The sequence below is a fragment of the Rana temporaria genome, chromosome 5 (assembly GCF_905171775.1).
Source record: "Rana temporaria chromosome 5, aRanTem1.1, whole genome shotgun sequence".
NCBI lineage: Eukaryota > Metazoa > Chordata > Amphibia > Anura > Ranidae > Rana > Rana temporaria.
In genome coordinates, this window is record NC_053493.1 from 155,322,426 (window position 1) to 155,349,019 (window position 26,594).

The 26,594-nt window shown below is 43.3% G+C and overlaps 1 protein-coding gene across 1 annotated transcript; it reads left to right on the forward strand.

The window, feature by feature from the left end:
- The first annotated feature begins 15,408 nt into the window (after positions 1–15,408).
- Positions 15,409–18,846, forward strand: LOC120941140. Its single transcript, XM_040354416.1, has 5 exons — positions 15,409–15,580; positions 15,807–16,016; positions 16,107–16,527; positions 17,356–17,433; positions 18,751–18,846. Exons 1-5 carry the CDS (start codon positions 15,447–15,449, stop codon positions 18,844–18,846), a joined length of 939 nt encoding a protein of 312 aa, XP_040210350.1. The 5' UTR covers positions 15,409–15,446.
- Positions 18,847–26,594: the final 7,748 nt, after the last annotated feature.

The following is a 26,594-nucleotide window of genomic DNA, read 5'->3' on the forward strand; positions in this document are numbered from 1 at the left end:
AGTGGCCTGCAGCAGGTCCCCCCTGGCCAGGAGAACCACCACCAGCCAGTCTTCTCCCCCCCAGGTGAGGCCATCAGGCCGAAGGAGGCAGTTGAGGCCTGTGGAGGAGGCAAGCCTCCGCATGATACAGGAGGCAAGCGCCATCATGAGGGCCCCCCTCAACCCCACAGAGGCCTTCAGTGCCTCATTGGCCCACGATTTGAATGAAGGGGAGGAGGACCAGAGAAGACTGGCAAAGGCCCTGATGAACCAGGTCCTTTGGTGGATGCAGAAGGGCCTGCTGACCCCAGACACTGGGCTATGTGACCCGGCCCGGCTTGCGGAACACCATCCTCCTGCTGCCACATCGACCCCACCTGCAAGACCCCGTGTTAGATCCGCTGGAAGGCTGCCTGGAGGGAAGGCTGGAAAGAGGAGGAAACGTTGATTCTCTGCCTTCCATTTCCTTCCACATAAAGGACATATTGTTTGGACTACCACAGTTTGGGTTCCTTTGTTTCTGTGCTGCTGCTTCATATTTTTGGGTTTGGCTCCTGAGGCTTGGAAGTTTATCCTTCACCATGTTGGAAATGCAAGTTTGCATATAGTTTGCTATCTATTCTAGTGCTGCCGCTCTGTTTATTTTTTGTGATGACATTTGCCTAAATAAAAGGCTTTTTGCTTTCATTTGAAAACATGTCTATTGTTTGTTATACTGTGGGGATTATTAGGCAGCAAACCTTTAATAAATATACAATGGGTCATTTACAAAGGACACACTCCTTGGGGGGGGGGGGGGGGACATTTGGTGTGCCAACATGGTTTAATATTCTCAAATGAAACACAAAAAAAAAAAAAAAAAAATTAAAAAGAAAAAAACATGTTAAAAAAAATTCTAATAAATGGTGACATAACTAGAAACAACAAAAAACAAAAAAAGATGCACATTCCTTTTCAAAAATGACTACTAAAAATTATGGAGGACCACCAACCAAAACACACGTCTGGCATAGAAAACATTATTAAAGGATTACATCACAAGCAAGAAATGTGACATTTCAGTATGGGACAACTCTATTGAAATTGCATCAGCAAGAGAACGGGGTTATTCTAGCAAGAGGCTAGAAAATGTGGTTTAGTGCGCCTTTTTAAGACATTGTTCTCTTGCTAGAATAAAAGGTTTCTAATGACGAATGTGCCATATCCCAAACAAACGCGAGTTTTACCTGAACGAGCGCTCCCGTCACCTCATTTGGACTGAGCATGCGCGGGGTTTTTGTACGCTGCTTTTGTGTACAGACGACCGAACATGTCTGACGGACACGATTCCAGCAGACTGTTTTAAAGCAAGACCAGGAAACAGTTGTTCGTTGGAAAACGGTCTGGCCGACGAATGTTTGCTGAAATCCTGTCCGTTACTGCCTACACACGAACGAACATGTCCGCTGAAACTGGTCCGCGGACCAGTTTCAGCAGACATGTTTGGTCGTGAGTACGGGGCCATAGACTTGCAAGCCACCGCATTGGCGCTATGTCAAGAGCTAGTGCCAGGAATAGCGGTAGAAAGGTTGGAAATGGACAGGATCCACAGAGCACTGACACCTAAAAGAGCAGACGGTCCTCCTAGGGACATAATAGCTAAGTTCCACTTTTATAAGACTAAGGAACAAATAATGGAGGCGGCTAGAGAGAAAAAAAAACCTGTCTTTTCAAGGATATGAATACCAGATCTTTGCAGACATATCACAGTTAACTATAGCCAAAAGAAGGGCCATGAAACCGCTCCTGCTGGAGCTACAGCGTCATAATATAAAATACCAATGGGGATTCCCCTTCTCCCTGCGCTTTACAATTCAAGGAACAAAAATTGTCTGTAGAAACCCAGATCAGCTACGCCAAGCCCTGATGGATTTCAAGGTGGTGGAGGGTCCTACTTCAACTAATTCGGCTCGCAGAAGACCAGCATCTGCATCTTCCCACAGCAGCCCACCTCAGCAGGACCACAACAACGGCTTACAGCAGACGCACAAACGGGGCAGATTTGTCACACAGACCCAGGACCAAGAGGACACAATGGACTGAAATAACTCTACAAAAATCTTCTAACCTCTCTTTTTTCTCTCACTTCAGCTTTACAATATCCCAGAGTTGATTGAATGTTATAGCTCGAATGTATTTCTGTTCATATTTTAATACTTATTTTGGATTTACGTAATTTAAGCTACCAACTCAACCACTCCCTGTACCCTCAAAGGGAAAAAGGGATTACTTGGGTAACCCCTCATCAATCACAAGTCACGCCACCTGTATCCACAGCTAAATTTAGCCCCCTCCTAACCCTTGGTACTCCCAGAGCAAGATACCCTTAAAACGCTTGGTCTTAGTTGTTTATTGGCGATAATAATGAATTGACCAAGCCACCTTCTCTTGTACAAAACAAGATTTTAGTTTAATTCATCGGGTCATACACCACGCACATTCTCCAAGAAAACTCCCACCTTACTTATTTAGCATCAGAACGTAGAGTCACAGTCAGCACAATCTGCTGCTGCTAGTAAGAAAGCCTCCCCTGACCCCCACATGTCAAAATGCATGCTCAGACGTTAATCTAGCTCGTTTAGCTTACAATAAGTTTATTTATAGCATTATTTTAGAAATATCCAAACGGATACAACAAAATGTTTCAGTAAGCGGGCCTCCATGACACGGATGCTACATGCGCTTCACTGAGCTCCCCTCTGGCCCTCGCACTAATATGCGGGGACTAGACGAGGGCACCTTCTCCCCTGTTGGGGACAATTTCTCCCCATCACGGGACTTACTTGAATGCTTAGGCAGAATTCTATTGCTTATCAAAGTAACATGTACTAACGCACCTTATTTTCTTTTTCTTGTTACATTTTTTTTCTTGCAACCCTCCCCTATCCCTCTTCCCTATATGTCTGCACGGATTGGGTCGGGAGACCACAACTCATGGAATCACGGTAAGATAGGCATATTGGTTTGGCTACCATGGCCCCGTTGAACATACTGTCTCTTAATGTCCAAGGTTTAAACCTACCACAAAAACGCACAAAAGCATTCAGGTATTTTCAGTCCAAAAAAGCACACGTAATCTGCTTACAAGAAACTCATTTCACCCCTTCCACTACCCCAAAATACTTTAACGCATCCTACCCACAAACATACTCAGCTTCTGCCTCTGTCAAAAAGAGGGGTACCTTAATTGCATTCCACAAAACAGCACCATTCACATTGACGTCAGAAATTAAAGATCCAGAGGGTCGTTACATAATCCTGACTGGATTCATCATGGATTCGGCAGTGACCATTGTGTCCTATTACGCACCCAATGTTAACCCACTGGCATTTATGTCGCACCTCTTTCAAACAATTAATACACACAAGACGGGAGCCCTATTTGTTTGCGGAGACTCCAATCAGGTCCTCCTCCCTTTCCTAGACAAAACACCCTATTCCCCCCTAAACAAACAAACCAAATGGAATCTTTCCAATCTGTTAGCCAAATACAACCTGGTGGATTCCTGGAGAGAAACTAACCCAACAAAACGCAATTATACTTACTACTCTAACCCTCATCAATCCTCTAGCCGCATAGATCACATATTTTTAACTACAGGAATGCTGCCGGAGGTGATCGCATCCAGCATCATTCCCATCCCCTGGTCGGACCACAACGCAGTACTTACCACAGTAGCTTCAGCAATTCCGAAGAACCATGACCCAACGTGGTATCTCCCGGAAATACTGCTTAAACACCCAACATACTGCTCAGAAATTGAACGTAACTTCAAAGAATATTTAGAACTGAATGCAACCCCAGAAATCTCCCCACTCACACTCTGGGAAGCACACAAACCGGCATTGAGGGGGACTCTACAGAGACAATTAGGAAACCTTAAGCGCAAACGGATTCAATTAGCAAAAACCCTTGAAACAGAACATGAATTAGCATACATGGCCTTCCAACAGCACCACACTCCCAAATCTAAAGCGCGGCTCGATAAAGCGAGATTAGAATATGACCTATTCCTCACAGAATCCGCAGACAAAACCCTACTTAGGTCTAAGCACAAGTTCTATAAAAATGCCAACAAATCGGGGACTTACCTAGCTAGAGCGCTAAACTCGACCAACAAATCCTATAACCCAATAAGATTAAAAATAGCAAATAACTATACCACCAGTAACCCATGTAAGATAGTGAAGAAATTTAGCGAACACTTAAAGAAATTATACTCGGAAACAATCTCGTTTAATGAATCAGAAGCTGAAACCTTTTATTCACAGATCAAATTACCACATTTAAACGAAGTTCAAAAATCACAGTTGGACGAGATAATATCACAAGACGAGGTAGCAGAAGCCATCGATGACCTAAAATTGAATAAGCGGCCTGGCCCAGATGGGTTCCCAGCTAGATATTACAAAACATTCAAGGACTTAATCTCCTCCAGGTTGGCAGAAGCATTTAATGACGTATTAAAACAGAAATCCTTCAGGCAAGATTCACTAATGGCCACTATTTGTATGATCCCTAAGCCTCACACAGACACAACCCTAAGTGAAAATTACCGTCCAATATCTATGCTGAACGTTGACATTAAATTGTTAGGGAAAATATTAGCCCGCCGTCTTAACAAATTCATTGGAACACTGATACATCGTGATCAGGTAGGATTCATGCCCAATAGGCAGGCGGGGGACAATATAAGGAGGGCGAATTTAATTGCACATATCGCTAAAAAGAGAGGAATCCCCGTGTGCTTTGTCTCCTTAGATTTAAAGCAGGCTTTCGACTCCGTCTCTTGGGCATATCTAGAATTTAATTTGCGGAAATGGGGTTTTGGACCCAATTACATACATTGGATTCTGGAATTGTATAAAAACCCCAAAGCATACGTTAAATATGCGGGGTACAAATCAGAGACATTCAAAGTACAAAGAGGTACTAGACAAGGATGTCCTTTATCCCCATTATTGTTCGCCCTCCTTGTAGAACCCCTCGCTCAAAGGATCAGAACTGAAGCTACAATTCTTGGTATAGAACTGGGAGGTATTAAGCACAAAATTTGTTTATACGCTGATGACATTCTCCTTTTCCTCTCGTCGCCCCAGGTTTCAGGCCCCAACTTAATCCCTATCCTGAATCAGTTCGCGTTATTCACAGGTTTAGCAATAAACCCCAAAAAATGCAGAGCCTTAAACATATCATTGTCCACCATTGAACTAAGTGCCGCTAGGTCAGGTCTCCCTTTTGAATGGCAAACAAAAAGCATCCCATATTTAGGAATACACCTAACAGCCGCAGTAGCTGACCTATATTCGTTTAACTACCCCTCCCTCCTAAAACACATAACAAACCTCATGAAATCTTGGGCCCAGCTCCCGCTGTCGTGGTTTGGTAAAATAAACGCTATCAAAATGACAATCCTACCAAAACTACTTTACCTCTTCAGAGTACTTCCCATCCCCATCCCGGCTCATTATTTTAGAATAATCCAAAAAAGAGTTTCATCCTTCATATGGGGCTCCTCCAAACCAAGAATTAAGCCCCAAACCCTATATTTACCCAAAGTTGACGGAGGTCTGGGTTACCCCAACTTCTTACACTACTATTATGCAGCACAACTAGCAAATCTAGTGAAGTACCACGCAAAACATGAAGCACCACTATGGGTGGCTATAGAAGCGTTAGAAAGCGACCCTATCTCAATCTCCAACATGCTCTGGATCTCCCCAAAATTACGCAAACATGTAAGTAACCCCATTCTTAAACATTCTCTATCCTTATGGGACAAAATCAAAGTCAAGCACAGTCTACAATCCCCGCACACACCATTACTCTCATTTTTCAAGAACCCTGAATTCTATCCAGCGTGGGTTTATCCAGGCACATTCAAAGAATGGGTGAAAAGGGATTGCACGCAAAAATACAAATTTCTAAACTCTTCTTCCATTATTCCCTTCCCAACATTATGTGAATCACATGGGATCCCTCAAAAGGAACTTTTCAGGTACCTACAAATAAAAAACTTTTTTCAACCCCTGGCAGACGCACCTGCTCTGCCAATTCAGCTGTCAGTCTTTGAAATCATCTGTACAAAAGATCCTCATGCAAGAGGCTTGATATCTACCATCTACTCCCAAATAACCACACAACCCAACACAGGGAAACTTCTATACGTCCGCCGATGGGAGGAGGACCTGAACACAGAACTGAGTGAATCGGACTGGAACCAAATATGGTTTAATATCAAAACTGCATCCCCAAATGTGATAGCGTCAGAGACAAATTACAAAGTGCTCGCTAGATGGTACTTGGTACCAGCCAGAATTGCTAAATTTACTCGCAACTATTCAGACCTCTGCTTTCGGGGATGCACCGATATAGGAACCTATTATCACACTTGGTGGACGTGCCCGAAAGCGCAAACATTTTGGCTGAAAATATTTCAAATAGCTTACATTTTACTGGGGAAGAATATCACGCTAGACCCCAAAATAGCTTTACTTAATTTAAAACCGGCGGAAGTATCAAATACACAATTCAAACTTATTAGACAACTTTTTACAGCCGCTAAGCAAACAATTGCCAAAGCGTGGAAATCCCCAAATTTGTCAGTGGAGGAAGTCCACACCAGAACACACACAGCAATGACTCACGCCAAAATGTCGGCCATTGAATCGGACACGATTACCAAGTTCGAACAAGAGTGGAAACCTTGGATTACTTATACAATGTCTAACACTTTTAATAATGATGTCTTAATGCCATGGTAGCCCAGCCACGGTAGCGATAGCGGCATCTCTTGCTGATAGTAGTCGTCTCCCGGCCTGGTCCTGCAGACTCCCTTGCCCTACCCTCTCCCTCCTGTCCCCCTCCCCTGATTATTTCCCTTTTTCTTTTTTGTCTTGTTCTGGCTCTGTCTTTGTTGTCGTCCTTGCGATATGGATCGTAACTAGGATTACGATACATATTCTACTTTAGATACCTCTGAAGAATAACATATGTTGAAGCTTTCACTATGATACTTTATAAGCAGATCTGTGTGTGGAAATATTAATATAGTTTGTATGACACTAAGTTATACTTCAAGTTACCCCACCACGGAAATATAATGTTGTAAGATAGTTACAAACTTTTTTAGCAAGGACATATTGTTATTGTTATAGGACAGCTTTAAAATAACTAAAATGCGAAAGAATTCTCTCCTTAATTATAATGTGTTCTTATTCTACAATGTTTGTATAATTCCTTTGACAAATCATAAATAAAGACTTTTGACAAGGAAAAATGGTTGTGTGTACGTGGCTTAAGGTTTTGCTGCAATTTTTTTCACTTCACTATTATTTCTAACACATAGTGACATTTGTTTACTCACATTTAGCACGAACGACACTATTACACTAATGTTTACAACATCCATGACAAAATGAAGTGAAACTATCCTTCTGGTCACGAAAAGAGAAAAAAAGAAACACCATGAGAGTGAATTGCGGGAACAACATTCAGGTAAACTTGTGTTCTCTCCTCTCCAAGTTTGATGTCAGCAAAGTAGAGTTATGTTTATGTGCATTTCTATAGTTTTTTTCGGTCTTGCTAACCTAGCTGTTCAGGCAGGCAGTGCATATCTTGGTCTGTGTCTAGCTGCAAATGCCAGTCACTTCCAGGGCTGTGTTTTGTAATTTTGTGCCTGACAAAAGTGAGAGTAAAATACAATTACCGTATTTATCGGTGTATAACACGCACCTTCATTTTAAGAGGGAAGTTTCAGGAAAAAAACAAAATTTTAAATAAAAAACTGCATATCACATGCGGTGTCCAAGCAATGTGATTTCAGCCAAACATTGTATACCACAAAAAGGGTCCTGTGCGAGTTTGGTCCGAATGCGATGCAATAGCAGTCATACAATCTGTCTGGCTGAAATCGCATCACATCAACATCGCATGTGATTTACACTGCAGTGCGATGCAAATCACATGCGATATCGCAGAGCGCGCATATGTGAACTGGCACTGAGATAGATTTTTTACGTTCTTTCTCATTTCATAAATGACAGATTTCATATCTCCTATCCATTATTGGGAACTAACAATTGTCTTTTACATTATTTAGTTGCAATTTTGATTTCCAAAATTCTGGGCTATATTCAGGGCTGGGACAAGGGGTGTCAGACAGTGTCAATTAGGAGTGTGTTATATTGATCCTAAGTATTCAGCTGCTTTGAGGAGTTTGAGTTATTTTTTGCTCTGACTGATTTTCTATTTTTTACTTGATGTTGATTTACTAGATACTTGATATATATATATATATATTGGGCCAGATTCACAAAGAGATACGACGGTGTATCTCGAGATACGCGGCGTAAGTGTAGATGTGCGCCGTCGTATCGATGCGCGGTACCCACAGAAGCACATACACGCTAACTTAGTCTTCACCCGTCCAACGCAACTGTCCTCCGCCGGCGAAACTTAGGCGCATATTTAGGCTAGGCGTATTCTTCGTTCCCATTGATTTCCTATTCAATTATGCAAATGAGGGAGAAATGCCGATTCACATGCGTACGATTGTCCGTCGTAGGCTACGCGCGGTGCGCGTAAGCTGCTCGCCCGATCTAAAGTTACCCTTCATAAAAGCAGGGGTAACTTTGCAACGGACTTGCACAGGTCAGCTGGAGAGCAGCAACAGCAGCAGCGTGACAGAGGAGCTGAGCAACAACACTTGCAGGACAACACATCTGTGTGCCAACATGTCAGGGGCAGCCGTGGTCATAGTACTACGGCGTCTACAAGCACGCAGGAGGAGGAGGAGGGCACAGGAGAGGGTACCCCGAGATCGCATGGACCTCTTTGGCATGGTTGAATCGGAGGTGTTTCGCTTGTTGAGATTTGACACTGAAGCCATCATGGAAATAGTACGATCCCTGCAGGATGACCTCACCAGCCCAACACATCGATCACAAGCAGTGCCGCCACTGCTCAAGGTCATGGCAACCCTGCATTTTTTAGCCAGTGGATCATTTCAAAGAACCAGTGGAAATTTGGCTGGGTTGTCCCAATCCACAATGAGTAGGTGCGTGCACCAAGTTGTACCCGCTATCCTGAGACGGATGTCCCACCACATTGTGAGACCCACCCAGGAGGTCCAGCAGGCAAAGGCAAGAACCGATTTCTATAAAATAGCCAGATTTCCACGCACTGTGGGGGCCATTGATTGTTCTCATGTGGCACTCCAGCCCCCCCGTGACGCTGAGCATATGTACCGTAACAGGAAGAATTGGCATTCAATTAATGTACAAGTAATAACCGATGCTCAAGGCCTCATATGGCACGTCTGTGCTAAACACCCTGGGGCCACCCATGACAGCTTTATCTACCGGCAAAGCGACATCCCAGGACAATTTGAACAGAACGTGTATGGGGACAGCTGGCTGGTTGGTGAGTGACATGGGTGTCAGGCATGACTGCCCCCCCCATGATGCAGACATCACGAGGGGCACATGCATGACTAACCTCCTCCTGTCTTTTCCCTTCCAGGTGACTCTGGATATGCCCTGGGACCCCACCTGATGACCCCATTCCGGAACCCACAAACACCAGGAGAAAGAAGCTACAACGAGGCTCATATACGTACCCGGGGAGTGGTGGAGCGCACGTTTGGCCTCCTGAAGTCACGGTTCCGATGCCTAGATAGGTCTGGGGGTACACTGTTGTATGCCCCAGACTTTGTGTGCCAGATTATTGGTGCATGTTGCATTCTGCACAATTTCGCCATGAGAAGGGGCCTGCAGGTTGAACTCCGTCATGACCTGACCCCCGAACCAGACATTCCCCCCCCCAACCGAGGGTCCCCCGTCTGCTGAGGGAAGAGCAGTCAGGAGATGCCTAGTGGTAGGCTTATTTTCACGTGCAACACGCACATGAAACCTGTCACCTGAGAATGCACGCATGCACCCCACTGTGGTCCCTAACACACCCCCCCTCCCCCAAACCACAATAAATTGGATTAGACCGAAGTACACCGTGCGGTACTTGGGAGCAGCAACGCCACGTCAAGGCTCCAATTATGTTGCTGTATCTTTCTCTGAAAATATTTTCAAATAAAAATATCACGAATAATAATAAAATAAATACAACTCCAATCGAGTATCATAATAACATACGATCACTCATATCATGAGTATCAGTTAATAACCAAAAATCATAACGAGTATAAAAAGAAAATATTCGAACTGGCACTCATCTGGCCCGACGTGGACTACGCCTAGTGCCAAGGCTCCGTGCCCTCTGTTGCCTGGGGGCAGCCGCGGGTGGGGGGGGTGGGTCATTGGGAGGAGGAACATCCCCCGGTCTCTCCCTGGCTGCCTGGACACCCTCTAAAGCCAGGGCTATGCGGGCGAGGACCGCAGTGGTCTCATTCCCCACCGCCTCAATGGCTGCTGTATTGGCCTGTATGGCCACTCCCAGGCTCCTGACCTCTGCCACAAGGCCTGAATTTGTGTCATCCAGGTCCCTAATGCAGGTCACCAACGCAGTGCTGTTGGCACTGACCTCCTGCACATTTTCGGTCATGGTGGCAGTGAAAGCAGCCTGGGTCTGCTGCATGGAGGCCAGGCTGGCTGCCACCCGGCGCATATCACATGCCACAGAACCCACATGGTGGGTCTGTCTGGCCAGGTCCATAGCCAAAGTGGCTTCTAAGGCGTCAGGATCACCCCTCGTCTTCCTAGTGGCCTTCCTGGGTGCAGGTGAGGCTTGGGGACGAATGTATGGGGAGGCCACTGAGGGCACTTCCCTTAGGGAGGATGGCCTTCCCAAAAGGTCGGAGGCCCTTAGGGGGCTTCCCAAAAGGGTGGAGGCCCTTGGGGGGCATCCCACATTTGAGGGCCTTGGGGGGGTTACAATGAAGTTTGAGTCCCTTGGGGGGGTATCCCCTATGGAGGTGGAGGTATGGGAGGGTCCAGCGACGGTGGTCTCATCCCCCAGATATATGCCATCATCCAGGTGCCCGTGCTCCTCCTCCACTTCCTCTAATGGAGAGGTGTGGACACTGGTATCCTGGGATGGGGTTGGTTGGCCAGCAGCCGAGGATGGGCCTGCTTCATCCTGCACATCTGTGGATGACACAAAATATTCACATGTTGGTGGACCCACACACTTGTCACATATTCACTCCCCCCCCCCCCACATGCTAGACACCAGATAAAAGATAAAACACACTCACCTGTCCTCAAGGGCTGATCAACTGACTCGAAGCCCTCCAGGCCCTCCACCTGCTCCTTCTCCAGGCACCTGGCAATGACCTCCTCATCAGGTGTCAGTCTTATCTTCAGGGCTGGTCCACCTCCGGTGCCCCTACTGTGTTTCTTGATCTTGGCCACCTTCTCCTTCACAAGACGCCGCAGGTCGTTGATCTTCTTGGCGATCTTGTCTGGGGTCCGGTTGGCATAGCCAAGGGCACTCACCTCCGCTGCAATCTGTGCCAAGATTTGATCCTTACGGACCTTGCTGATCGAGCCACTTTCCTTGCCGTGGAGGAACTTATTATATTTTCGCATGGCATCAATAATGACCGCCTTCTCCTCAATACTAAAGTTTTTATCCCTCCTATGCTTAGACGCAGCCTCAGACATCTTTTTGGATAAGAAGAAAGCAAAAGTAGCCACACCAAACGACCAAAACCAGCAGGTGTACTTTTGCACTTGACTGGCGCATGTCTGGGCGGATTTATGCCCTGGGCGGAAACGGTGGGCTGGGTTATCGTGGGGGAATACGATAGGCGAATTGGGGCGCATGCGCAGTGGGACGCGGGGCATGCGATCACGTGACGGCGCATGCGCCGTTTGTTTGGACCTTAATTTGCATGGGGTCACGCTTCATTTAAATGGATCACGCCCACCTCCTTCCCACTTTGAATTGCGTCGGTTTACGCCGTCTAAATTACGTTACGATGGCGCATCGCAGCGCGCATTTGCTTGCTGAATAGGCTGCTTGCCTCTCTAAGTTTCGACGGTGTAGTGTATCTGCGTTGCGCTACGCCCGCCTAATGATGCGCTGGGCTACGTGAATCTGGGCCATTATATATATATATATATATCTATAGATATATATATATATTTATCTATAGATATATATTTAAATACATATATCTATCTATAGATATAGATATATATATATATATACACACACACACGAGAGAGAGATTATCTATCTATCTATCTATGTAATATCTCTCTCTCGTGTGTGTGTATAAATATATATCTATATATACAACATATCTCTCATATATCTATATATATATATCTATATAAATATATATCTATAGATATATGGGGCATATCCACAAAGAAATTACGCCGGCGTATCTATTAATACGCCGGCGTAATTTCAAAATTCCCGCGTCGTATCTTTGTTTTGAATCCTCAAAACTAGATCCGACAGGCGTACGTCTTCGTACGCCGTCGGATCTAAGCTGCAATTTTTCGGCGGCCGCTAGGTGGCGTTCCCGTAGAAATCCGCATTGAGTATGCAAATTAGCTAGTTACGCCGATCCACAAACGCACGTCGGACCAGCGCATGTTTTTACGTCGTTTGCGTTCGGCTTTTTCCGGCGTATAGTTAAAGCTGCTGTTCTGAGGCCTACTCAATGTTAAGTATGGCCGTCGTTCCCGCGTACAATTTTTAATGTCGTTTGCGTAAGTCGTTCGCGAATAGGAATTTGCGTCGAATGACGTCACCGTCGTAAGCATTGGCTGGTTCCGGTTTAATTTCGAGCATGCGCACTGGGATACCCCCAGGCACGGCGCATGCGCAGTTAAAAAAAACAACGTTGTTTACGTCGGGTCACGACGTATTAACATAAAACACGCCCCCATCACAGCCATTTGAATTCCGCACCCTTACGCCGCGAGAGATACACTACGTGTGTGTAATATCTCTCTCGTATATATATATATGAGAGAGAGATAATATATACAGTATATATATATATATATATATATATATGTATATAGAGATATATATCAATAGAATATATATATATATATATATATATATATATATATATATATATAGAGAGAGAGAGAGAGAGAGAGAGAGAGATTATATATATATATCTTTATATAGCTATAGATCTCTCTCTCTATATTTATTTATTTTTTAAAATGCTTATTGGGAGCGCAGTCATTACCCGAAGGCCTCGATGCGCTCATATAAATATATATATTTAGAGAGAGATATAGATCTCTTATATATATATATTAGTGCTGTCAATTAAACGCGTTATTGACGGCGTTAACGCAGACCATTTTTTAACGCCGTCAATAACTTTATCGCGCGATTAAGAAGTTTCAAATTAAATCATTATTTTTAGATTACACAAAGTCGCGCCATCCTACCGACACTGCCTGTGATTGACAGGCTTCCGAACGGCGCATACTGCGCGTTACAGGTTGCCGGAAAAACCCGAACGTCGGTGCGCATGCGCCGTATAAAGCCGCACCGACGTTCGGGTTTTTCCGGCAACCTGTGACGCGCAGTATGCGCCGTTCGGAAGCCTGTCAATCACAGGCAGTGCTTGGGAACGCCCACTCCCGCGGGATCGCCGTCAGGTGAAAATCGTGATTAAGAGGTACGTGCTGACACAAAAAAAATACTTACAAAGAATCCACTTTGGCTAGCCAGGTGCAGAGCTACACAGCCTGAAGATATTTCCTCTGAGTTAATTAGGTGTGGGCAGGCTTGAAGAAACGGAGAAGGTTTTCTGTTACACTGTACTTATTCTCATTTACTCAGATTCCCAGATGACATATCCAGAATATTATATCCTTACTCTAAAAGGGCATTTCACCTACCAGATGTAAAATCCTCTGCAATCACACAAAAAAAATTGTAGATAACCTGTTCTGTGCTACAATTAGCAAACTGTGATGAAAACAACACTTTCCTGATGGACTAGCTAACCTGTCTCTCTGTGTAGGTACATTTACACATAGAGCAAGATCTACATTTGCAGGTGCCTTTAACATGGCAACACCCCTTGTGTTTTTCAAAGAAATTACTGTAACAAGAGTTTGGGCAAAGCTATGACCCAATCACAAGGGTCTCCGAATACATTCACACTGATGCAAAATGGTGACTCTAGTCAAGTTGCCCAACATTTCACTTTCTCTCAATGACTTGGTGGGCCTATGGTCCCTACAAGCACCAACGTATCTCACTCTACTTTGCCTAATCTACAGAGCAATATGGGGGAAGATGGTTATTTAACAGATACACATAACAAACCCAATAGAGGGACAGTCCCTAAAACTCAGGTTTTGATCCCTTTGGGTGTATGGAGGAAGCTAAAAGGTAGACCATATAGACCAATACCTCATAAAACGAACATAGATCAAACTTATAATGTTTTAAAGGGTGAACCTTTTTGGCCAAACAAACTTTATTGTTTTTTTCAGAACTACAACACCACACACCGGATCTAGCTAGACCGGAAACGCGAGGTTGCCGAAATGGATTCCAATAAGATTCTGAATGGAAAGTTTACTTTTAAAAAGTTGCCAAATGGTTCCATTGACAAGACCAAAGTGATCTTTGGGTTTTGTGGTTGTGAACTGAGCTATCATCGCAGCACGTCCAGTCTGAAATACCACTTGATGGCCAAGCACACAGCTGATGGGAATTCTCCGCTCCCTGGTCAAAGCCAGGCGACAATGGATGTTTTCAGACAGAAGCACATGGATACCACAACTAAGAACAAACTTACTGCAGCCATAGCTAAATGGGTGGCTACTGCATGTAGGCCTGTTAATGTTGTGGAGGACGAGGGTCTAGCTGATATCATTCGCATCGCATCCAACGACTTGACCTACGAATTGCCTTCGAGAGCCACCATTACAAGCCACGTACAGAAATTGTACGAAACGGAGAAAGCTAAGGTACAGCAGGCGTTGGAGAATACAAAAGCAGTCGCGCTCACTGGTGATTACTGGACGTCCGTAAGTAATCACAACTACCTCGGGGTCACAGCGCATTACTTTGATCCACAGTGGAAACTTCAATCTCATGCTTTGACTGTTCTAAAGACAGAAGAGAGGCACTTCGCTGATGCTGTTACAGAGCACTTTATGCAAGTAGCTAGAGAGTGGGACATTGAACAAAAAGTTGTCTCACTGACCACGGATAGTGCACGCAACATGATTGCAGCGGCCAGGCAGCTCCCCTTTGTGCACGTGCCGTGCATCGCACACAGTGTGCACCGAGCCGTCACGGTTTCTCTAACCAACAGCCCGTTTGACAGCGCATTGGCAAAATGCAGAAAGGTCGTGGGACATTTTAAGCACAGCCCTGCAAACCAAGCGGAGCTCGAGCAACAACAAGTGACACATAATAAGAAGAGTCACTCGCACAGGAAGTGTCAACCAGATGGAATAGTACCCTGGAAATGATCAAGCGTGTTCAGCGGAATGCTGAACCACTGAAAGATGCACTGGCCCTGCACGCAACCAACATCGCCATGCCAACAGTTACTGAGCTGGAGAAACTGAAGAAGCTCGAGGCTGTGCTGGAGCACTGCAGGTAATTTATTGTGTATCCGTGTCGTTTGTATATCTGTTTGTTAAATCAAAGCAGGTCTGTGTCAGAACAGTAACATTAATGATTGGGTGTGTGTATACTATATGTGCGTGCAGGTAGGCTATGCATGTGTGAAAGATTAGAGAGTGTGTGAGTGTGGTGAGTGAGTGAGAGAATTACAGTAGGCCCAACTAGTTCCCCACAAAAGTGAATCTCTATATTATTGCAGGTATGTTTCTGAACTCCTGGGAGGAGAGAAGTTTGTGTCTTGCTCAGTGGTGCTGCCAGCGTTGTGTCATCTGTCACGAGTGATGGAGGTTACTGAGGATGACCCAGCTTACACGATCAAGTTCAAGGGAACCTTCGCAGCAGACATGGAGGGTCGCAAGGAGAAGACCAACATCACGTGGCTGAGAGTTGCGACAGCACTTGACCCAAGGTCAGATAGCAATGAGATAGGGGTATTGTCGCAATTTTGTTATACCTGCACCTGTACTTGTATTAAAGTTGCATTTCATTTCATTTCAAGGTTTAAGGATCTCAAGTGTCTGAGCAAACCTGACAGGGCTGAGGTGTGGGGTACGATCCGCGCTTTGCTCCAGGAGATGGTAAGGGAGAGGCCTGCACAGCCGGATAACAAAGTCACGCCTGAGCCTCCTACGAAGAAACCAATACTTATGCTTACAAACGAGTCTTCGTCTGATGAAGAGGAGGACAGTATTGACCAATGTCTGAAGCGCTACAAGTCAGAGCCTCTTACTGGCATGGATGACTGTCCCCAGGAATGGTGGTCCACACATGAAGGGGCACACAGTGAAATGGCCCGCCTTGCACGCAAGTACTTAGCAACACCAGCCACATCAGTACCTTCTGAAAGGTTGTTTTCACTGTCTGGGCATGTTGTACAAAAGAAGCGAGCTTCCCTGTTGTCTGAAAATGTCAACAGGCTTGTGTGTTTGAGTAACTGGCTCAAAGCAAAGAAGTAGTATGCTTACATTTTATTGGTTACCGTTACTGTTCATACTTTCTGAAATAAGAGGCTGAGTTGATGAGCCTCTGTTGAATAAAGAGCAGTAGCCTGACTGCTATGTTCAAAGCAAACTTGAGAAAAAGAAAGTATTAAGCCATGGTTTAATTGCACTATAGGCCGAGTCCTAGTTTACCTTACATGTGCACTTTGTAATTTGATTTTGTATCGCCCTGTTTTGATCCCTTAGAAAGGGGGATCATGCAAGGAAAATAAAAAACAGCATTTTAGCTTGCACACGATTGGAGGATAAAATCAGCAGAGCTTCCCCTCATTTCACATCTACCCCTCAGATTTACAGCGACTGCACTTCCAAGTGCACTTGTAGTGCAAAGTGGATTTGCCTTTCGTAAATAACCCCCATTGTGTGAGAGCTTATTTGCTCCAAGTGTGAATGTTAGTTTTGAACACTACATTATATGCCAATTTTGTTTTCAATAAAAAAACATTTGCAAAAAGCAAGCCGATTCACTTTTCAATTTGATTAATTGCGATTAATCGTGAGTTAACTATGACATTAATGCGATTAATCACGATTAGAAATTTTAATCGCTTGACAGCACTAATATATATATTTAAAACAAACATGAGTGTTGGTGTGTGTGTATATATATTCTCTCTCTCTCTCTCTCTCTCTCTCTCTCTCTCTCTCTGCGATGGTAAGTGAAATCTAAAATTGAAAATTTATTAAAATATAAAGATTATCAGTTATATTTTTGATTACCGTAATTTCTCTAATTTTATATTTTAGGATAATTCAGAACTGACGATGTCATTGACTGAGGGAGCATCTTCAAGTTCTAGTAATTCAACAACATACGATGAAAGCGTACGTTTATTTTTTTTAGATATGTTTTTTTGTAATATATGCAGTTTAAGATCTCTCTTTTCCATATTTCTTTTTAATCACTGTCTTTGAATTAAATGTATTGATTTCTAAATTCATTTCTCAATATCTATATATTCCAATAGACATAATGGGCCAGATCCACGTACCTTGGCGCATCTCTACATCCGGCGTAGCGTATCTCAGATAAACTACTCCGCCGTAACTTACAGAGTATTTTCAGGAATCCACAAAGAATTTGCGTCGTAATTTACGGCGGCGTAGTGTAACTGTGTCGGCGTAAGGGCACGCAATTCAAATGGATGAGATGGGGGCGTGTTTTATGGTAATTCCTATTGACCCCACGTAATTGACGTTTTTTTGGAACGTCGCATACTTTGTCCGTGGGGGTATCCCAGTGCGCATGCTCCAAATTAACCCGCAACAAGCCAATGCTTTCGACGTGAATGTAATTCTACGCAAAGTCCTATTCGCGAATGTTTTACGCAAACGACGTACACGACTGAAAATTTGACGCTGGCACCGACGTCCATACTTAACATTGCGTACGCCTCATAGAGCAGGGGTAAAGTTACGCCGAAAAAAGCCTTACGTAAACGACGTAAAAAAAAGCCCCGGGTGTGCGTACGTTTGTGGATTGGCGTATCTAGCTAATTTGCATACTCAACGCCGAAATCGACGGAAGAGCCACCTAGCGGCCAGCGTAAATATGCACCTAAGATCCGACGGTGTACTAAGACATACTACAGTCGGATCGAGCCCACATTCAGTCGTATCTTGTTTTTTTGGATACAAAACAAATATACGACTGGGCATCTTAGAAATTACGCGGCGTATCAATAGATACGCCGGCGTAATTTCTTTGTGTATCTGGGCCTATATCATCTGTTGTGTTTTCCTAAATCCCCCTTTTTTTTTTCTATTGAAATACTTTTACAACAATTATTTGCAAGATATCCAGATTCGGAGGATGATGAACCGTTTCCATGCGATCCTTCTGTAGCTGTAAACACCAAAGTTTCCTCCATAGAGCAATCAGAAATGGGAGGAAACCGATAGAATCGGAAATATTATATGGTGCTTATGCGAAAGATGCATAACTATGCCAACGCAAGTCGAGTCATGTTGCTGCCGAGAGATACATGAGGTATCTCAATGCATACCGGAGGGAATGTGTTGTATTACGGAAGCCGATACCTTCCTCACTTTGATAGTTAATCCTGAACATGTAAGAATTGCACATCATTTATCATTTTTATTAATGAAATTTCGCTAATTTCATTTTTTTCTATTTTTTAGGAGATTGAGAAAAATGGCATATCGGACATTTATTGGCTGGATATATGGCATTTTAGGGAAGGGAAACAGAAAGGTTATACCGTCTTGTGCAGTTAATGCTGTGCGGCAAGTGTTTCCTGACCCTGATGCTTGCTATGTAGGTTTTTTGTACAGCAATGATTACGATGCATCAGAAATGGCTTTCTTTTTTTAAATAAATATGATTTCCTTTGTTATAATTATTGCTTGTTTTTGTTAATAATAATTATTTAAAAAATAATAATTATTAAAAAAAAAAAAAATTACAACGAAATCTCACAACAAAACATTATATATAGGTATTTCAACTTTGAAAAAATAAACATTTTAATTTTAATAGATAATATAATAAACTCAAAAAATTATAGTACATCATAATAAAATACGAATACAGATTTTTTTAAATAAAAATATAATAATGTGCCACTAGTGGAAAACGTGTTTTTAAGGCTTCACTAGTATCAGGCCTTTCCTCCGTGGCAATGTTTGCTGGCATGTCCACATTTTTCGGTTTCCAGGTAGTATGCAAACTGCCATCAGCAATCAAAACAGTGTCGCCCAACATTTTCCTGCCACGTGGAAATTCCAAATTTGCTCTAGGAACAGTAATTTTTGAGCCACTGGCGTCTTCCACTGCTTTTTCAGCACGCAATCGCACAACATTGTGGTTGTGATGCAATGCTGCAAGTTTGGTTCTAGCCTCCATTGAGTCATATGTAAAGTGCAGTCTTTTTAGTCTGTACTTCAAAATCATGCTGTGGTAAGTTTCCAGTACACCTGTCTGACAAAACAGTGTTACATTTTTTATGTCCTTCAAGATTTGTGCATCAAAAAGAATTGCGGACAGTGCATCGAATGCAGGGCTGTTTTTTACAATCCAGGGAATCGTTGTTGTTAGAGAACATTTCGAGCGTTTGCAAGTATGTTTCTTGTCTCCAACACTTTCCACACATGCTCATTTGTTAAATGGTGCAACAGAACATCCCACTTTCGTTTAAATTTCTTCTCGCTTCATTTGGATGTTCTGCTACACCAGTAAAAATGATTGAGTATGCGTCCAATCCACGGCAAAATTGAACGATAAACGTTTTTTTTTTGAGATCTGAATCAATTTTCTTTTTAAGTTTTTGGCATAGTGCCAAACATCAAATTGGTGACATTTTTTTTTATACTTTGGGGGTCGTTAATAATTTCCTAATGCCTGTGTGCCTGTTGGTTCCTACAATTTTTACATTCAAATTTTGTTCCCTTATCCTGTCCAATGTTTTGATGAAGCCAAATTTTTCCATTGCGACAGAGGATGTAGTTTGGGAGACCTGCACCAATTCAAAGTTCACAATTTTTTTTTAAATTAACTCCATAAAGGTGTATGTGGAGTATTTAGCACTGAATCCAGGGCTGTCGCACTGCCCGTCACCAACCAGGAAAAGAGGTTTACCTTTAAATTCATTGACAATCTTGGTGTGATTTATTTGCCAATTATGGTCTATCGATGGGAAAATTAATTTCTTTTGATACTGATGGAAACTAGATTTTCCAAAAATATAAATTCCCGCTAATTTAAAAATTTCTTTAATTTTTGCAAAAGTACCTCCGGTTGGGCATATAGCACCTGCCAGTAGTACATTGCCCGCTGCATACTTTTTTATTTTTGGTTGGCTTTGCCACAATTTCAAATGATGGTCCAACTCACAGTTTGAATACACAACCATCATTGTGCCAATTGTTTTTTTTTCCAGGCTTACTATTTCCGAAGAGCATGTTTTGTCAGGACATTTCATGTGCATCAAGAGCTGGTCTAACATGCTTTCAAACACAATACATTTTTTCTCTTTCACAATTTTCTGAGGGTAATCAAGTGGTGTTTCAACTTGGACATCTGCCTCACTAAAAGTTATACTGAATTCACTTTTCCTTGGTGTTTCCATATCTGATTTGTGGAAAGTGGGGTCATCATAGTTCCCGAAGTTTGCGCTTTGGAACAGGTGTTGGCAAACCAGATGATCCCGGGGATAACACATTCAATGATTGAACTTCAGGGGAAGATCTAACATCTTCCATTATGTTTGCCCTACTTGTAACTTGGTGGTGTGCATCTGGTGTTGATGCTTGTAATGGTGCAGATAAATTCTCATCATACAAATAATATGTATGGTCCAACAAAACGTCTTCAATTTTAGCATCTGAGAAATAGCTTTTTTGGGATTCAAAATCGAAAAAAAAATGTTTGTGTCCCAACTTCCTTCTTTAGTGTATTTGCAGCTTCTCCTTTAGTGATGTCTGAAATGTGCGTTGCTACGTCACTTGACAAAGACTGCGAACTTCCGGCCACCATTAATTCATTTCTAGCTCTTTTGGACATTCTGCTATCTGGCCGAGCTTTGGCTTTTCTTTTGCCAGTTGTGGGAATGAAAATTGTTGGCACTGAACCAATTTTTAGTTTTCTTCTGTCACCGTCCATTTCAATGCAATCATTTTCAAAATGTTCAGAACAAATTCTAAAATAATCACTACGACAATCTTCAATTATTTGTGGAATCAATTCCTCTATCACACTTGGTGCAAAGCTGGCATTGGTCAACCAACATTTGATAACATCAGCATCTTTTGGAATACTAAAAACAGAAATATTAGATTTTTGTGTATTTTTTTAGAGAGAGGGATAGCGCAAGAGAGAGAGGGATAGCGAGAGAGGGAGAGGGGGAGATAGCAAGAGAGATGGATAGTGAGAGAGGGATAGCGAGAGAGTGAGAGAGAGGGATAGGGCAAGAGAGAGAGAGGGATAGCGCAAGAGAGAGATGGATAGAGAGATGGATAGCGTCACAGGGTGAATGGGTGGGTGAGGGGAGGGTGAATGGGAGGGATCGATGGGTGTGTCTGTATAATGTGAACCAATCAACTGTATGCCTTGTGATTCTATGCTTTTAATAAAGCTGTGTGGGCTATAGCTCGCTCTCTCTGTTGGGACTGAGCTGAGTAAAGGTGAGGATGTGAATCTTTTTGTCTGGTCCACATATTTCACCTTATTAATTTGAATCAAACGGCAGAATGGAGTTAGCCCTGAGGTTGTATCAGGGGTCAATCATTATCAGGTTCCAGGTTCTCCTCAGGCAGGTGCTCCTTGCTCTCCTAGATTTGGAGATGGAATGACACCACATATCCCTCTTGGCCCTCCTTAAGTACCTACCTCAGTCCGTTCAGGTGGTGTGTTTCTCCCCTCAATCGCCACGCTAATTACTGGGATTGTTTGTTTGATTGGTAGTCCAGCACAGCCTATCAATCCGGTTGTCATGGCAACGGGTGCCAAGCAGATGCCTGGGAGGAAGCGTCTTTGTAAATCCAAAGGTATTGTACTGCATTCTGATGATCTAATGTGTGTTCTTTTGTTTTATGGTCATCAATTAAATTCTTCCAGTTCTTAAATACAGCTCCTCCTTTGTTGACGAATCCTGTTAACGTTGTGCCTGGTCGAGAAATGGAATCTCCTGATTTTGTCTTTTCTCCAAATCTGCTGCCAGCAGGGTCTGCAAATCCCTCAACTGGGATGGTTTCTGCACCTGCTGGTAAGTCTAATAATTCCACTCCTGTTGGGGAATTTCTTTCTTCTTTTTCTAAATTTATGTCAATGTTTGCCGATTCTTTTAATTCTGTTAATCAACCCCTGTCAACTCCTGCTTCTGTATGGCTGGATCCTTTGTCAGACGCTCATAATGGCCCTGTCTCTACCTCGGTTGCCACTGCGACTGCTGTTCCTTCTGCACCGGATGTTTTAATTCCTCCTTTGGTCCCAGAATCTTGCTTTAGGGAAGTACCGTATTTATTCGAGTATAACGCGCACCCGTGTATAACGCGCACCCCTAATTTTCAAATAAAAATCGGTATAAAATCATTAAAATTGCCAAAAATCATTTATTGACAATGTAAACTGGTATAAACTGGTATAAACACAATATTGAAATAAAATTACTGGTAACAATATTTATTTAAAATGCTTCAAAGTCAGATTCATCATCAGATACACCAAAGAGTTGTTCCCATTCTTCTCGAGTTAATTTTTCATCAGTGTCCCAGTTGGCATGAACATCTGTTTCACAGCAGGTCGTCTTCTGTGCCGTCCATTTTATTGCTGATGCCTGTCTTCAAAAAACTCTTGATGACCATTTCTTTTGGTATGTCTTCCCATGATGTTTTAACCCAGGATGTCACGAGAGATAGGTCAGGTTTCTTGAGGTTTCCTTTTGCAGTCAATTCTTTGTCGTCGGATTTCATCCAGGTAATCCACTTTTCCCTGACTCTGTCTTTGAAGGGTTTGTTTAAAACAACATCTAGTGGCTGAAGAATAGAGGTTAGTCCACCTGGAATCACAGCTTGAAATGTTTTTAGACTTTTCAGTTTGTTCTTCACAGTGTCTGTCAGGTGTGAGCGGAACTGGTCCCATACAAGCATGGATTTCTTCAGTAGTGCGCCTGGTCTAGTATTCCAAACTTTATTTAACCATAAAATGATGCCCTTTTCATCCATCCATCCTTTAGGATGACAATGGATCACGACACCTGGTGGAAATGTAACTCCTTTTGGAATAGTCTTTCTTTTAAAGATCACCATTGGTTTAAGTTTAAAACCGTCTGCCATACAGGATAACACCACGGTAAAATTAGTTTTCTCATGGCCAGTGGTTCTAATCTGGATTGTGTGCTTCCCTTTGCTGTCAATTGTCCTGTTGCCTGGTAGGTCAAAACACATGGGGGTCTCATCCATATTGCCTATCTGTGAAAGTTCAAAATTAATCTGCTTGCGTTGGTTCATTACAAAGGTATGGAATGAAGCGATCTTCTCTTCTAAATCATTAGGCAGCTTCTGTGCTATCTTTGTTTTCTGGCGTATTGCAAGTCCATGCCTTTTCATAAACTTCTGTGTCCATCCATTAGAGGCTTTGAAGTTTGAATCTTTGCAAAACTTTTGGGCTTGAAGTCTAATGTGGAGTGATGTGACGATGTACCCACTACTTCTTTGGTCAATGATCCATTCATAAAGTTCCTTCTCCATGTCTGGGTACATGGCTTGTCTCCCTCGTTGTGCTTTTTTTGTTTTATTCATATCTTTCAGGACGACTTTCTGTTTTCTCCATTCTCTAACATTCGTCTCTGGTACAGTGAATTCTCGGCTAGCTGCTCGATTTCCGTGAATCTCAGCATGATCAACGACTTTGAGCTTGAATGAAGCGTCATATGCAGAACGTTTCCTCTTGATACCCTGAGTTGCCATCTAACGGGTACCAGTATATCAATTAAAATATGAAGAACACTGAATTGTACAAAATGTAGGGTTGTCCCGATACCACTTTCTTAGGACTGAGTACAAGTACCGATACTTTTTTTTATTATTGCAGCCATGTCCCCCACATATCCAGTCATGTCCCCCCACATGCAGCCATGTCCCCCCATATCCAGCAATGTCCCCCGTATATCCATCCATGTCCCCTGTATATCCAGCCATATCCCCTGTATATCCAGCCATGTCCCCGTATATACAGCCATGTCCCCAGTATATCCAGCCATTGTCCCCTGTATATGCAGCCATGTCCCCGTATATACAGCCATGTCCCCTGTATGTCCAGCCATGTCCCCTGTATGTCCAGCCATGTCCCCTGTATATGCATTCACCCTAAAAACTACCGTACTTTTTTTGACTACAGTATTCTTTCTAGGAGTCTGATGAGTTATATGGATATAGTGATATTTACCGGTATTTCCTATGACATCTCTGTTTCAATTACGGTACTTTCATGATCTTTGACGGAAGGGCTCATTACACTTTCCCTATGATCTCCGATCCCCATGTACGGTATGTTTTTCCCTTTCACGAGTTACAATATGTAGTACGGTAAACGATTGTTGCATTAATATGTACCGGTATTTGTATCTTTTAAAACCCAATAAACATATTAAAAAAATGCCCCCCACAATCCGATTAATGCTATTATTTTTTGGATATTTTGGATGCTGTACATACCTTCTGTACAGCATATACACCTTGCATCCAGGTTGCGGGAGTGGGCGTTCCTAACACGTCTGTGATTGACGTTTTGCCCAAAACGAGCTCCCCCCGTCGCGTAAGCCGCGTCACGGTTGGCGAAAGGAGCCGAACGGAGAGTCGGCGCTATACTGCGCATGTGCATCGCTGTTCGGCTCCTTTCGCCAATCGTGACGCGGCTTACGCGACGGGGGGACCTCGTTTTGGGCAAAACGTCAATCACAGACGTGTTCGGAACGCCCACTCCCGCGGGACTCGCAACCCGGGTGGATATGCTGTACGAAAGGTATGTACAGCGGTAGCGGGGGGGGGGGGCAAGGTGATACAAAAGTATGACATTGCACCCGGGGACTGACAGAACAATGGTATCGGGACAACCGCAATGCTTAACAAAAGCAATGCTTACCGTTGCGGCCGAGGAACTGAAGCGGCGACTATACAGTAGGGAATTCGGGCCGCCCACTGTACGCGACGTGGGGACGTTTTTTTTTCCTTCACCCTCGCGTACAGTGAGCGGCTGCAGCCCAGGAAAGGCGCAGTGCGAACTCACAATTCGCCTGCACCCTCAATGGACCGGCCGCCAATGGAGTCCTCGTGTATAACGCGCACCCAAACTTTGGAATTTTTTTTGGGTATAAAATTTTGCGCGTTATACACGAATAAATACGGTACTGAAATGCGATTTGTCTCCCCTAGGATTTCATTTGTCCGGTGCGGTCAAAGACAAAATTTGGAAGGGGGACTATGTCGAAATTCTGACTTTGCTTCCATCTAATCATGAGCTTAGGGTGGTTAGGAAAGATGGTGATCGTAAAGACGAAGATAAAAGAAGATTGGCGCCACGCTCCTTTAACTGGCTGCAAGCATGTTGCATTTATGCTAGCGTGATAGGTGAACAGCTCCCCGATTTGTGTTCTAGCTTGTTCCAACATGTTGAAATTTTTTTTGGAGGCGTACAAAAATTTTCAAGGTTTTTCTTGGTTTTATTATGACGAGGCATTCCGCCAGAAGTTGTCTGTACACAAATCTTTAAAGTGGGGTTCAAAAGATGTAGGTCTGTGGCTCAATCTTTTATTACCTCAGAAACCAGTGGTTAGAACTAATGTTCCTGTTACCAGTACTACATATAAGAAAGGGGTGTGTTTTCATTTCAATGATGGCATGTGTAAGTGGCCTAATAGCTGTAAATACAAACATGAATGCAGTCTTTGCGCTTGTTCTCACCCAGCCTCCCGGTGTTTTAAGAAATTGTCTTCTAATGCCTCTGCTCCTACTAAAGAGCTTTTCCTTAAAAGCCACAACACCAGTGAACATTCTAAACATGCTACCTTGGCTTCACATGTATCCAGACTGTCAGAGGGCAATCGTCCTGCGTGATGGTTTTTTGTTTGGTTTTAATTTACCTTCTTATTCTGGAGTAGGTTGTCAGGTTTTTTCTAATCTACCTTCTGTTTTTTCTACTTTGGCTGCTGTTCGTGAGAAATTGGATAAAGAGCTCTGTGCGGGTAGGATTGAGTGTCTATTTTCTTCTCCTCCTTTTGTTGATTTTCGGGTTTCTCCGCTGGGTGTTATCCCTAAAAAGGAACGGAATACTTTTAGATTGATACACCATCTCTCGTTCCTGTTTGGGTTTTCCTTGAACAATGATATTGACCCCTGGCTGTGTTCTGTTCAGTATTCTTCGTTTGATGACGCTTTATTTAAAATCAGGAGGGTTGGTGCGTCTGCTTTGCTCGCTAAGGCTGATATTCAATCAGCTTTTCGGTTGCTTCCTATCCATCCTTCCGCGTTTA

Excerpts from the sequence above, each read along its gene's own strand:
- LOC120941140 (XM_040354416.1), top strand. The coding sequence starts at position 15,447 with ATGATCAAGCGTGTTCAGCGGAATGCTGAACCACTGAAAGATGCACTG. Across the intron at positions 15,581-15,806 it reads GCTGTGCTGGAGCACTGCAG|GTATGTTTCTGAACTCCTGG; the intron begins GTAATTTATTGT and ends ATATTATTGCAG. Across the intron at positions 17,434-18,750 it reads CAACAACATACGATGAAAGC|GAGATTGAGAAAAATGGCAT; the intron begins GTACGTTTATTT and ends TCTATTTTTTAG.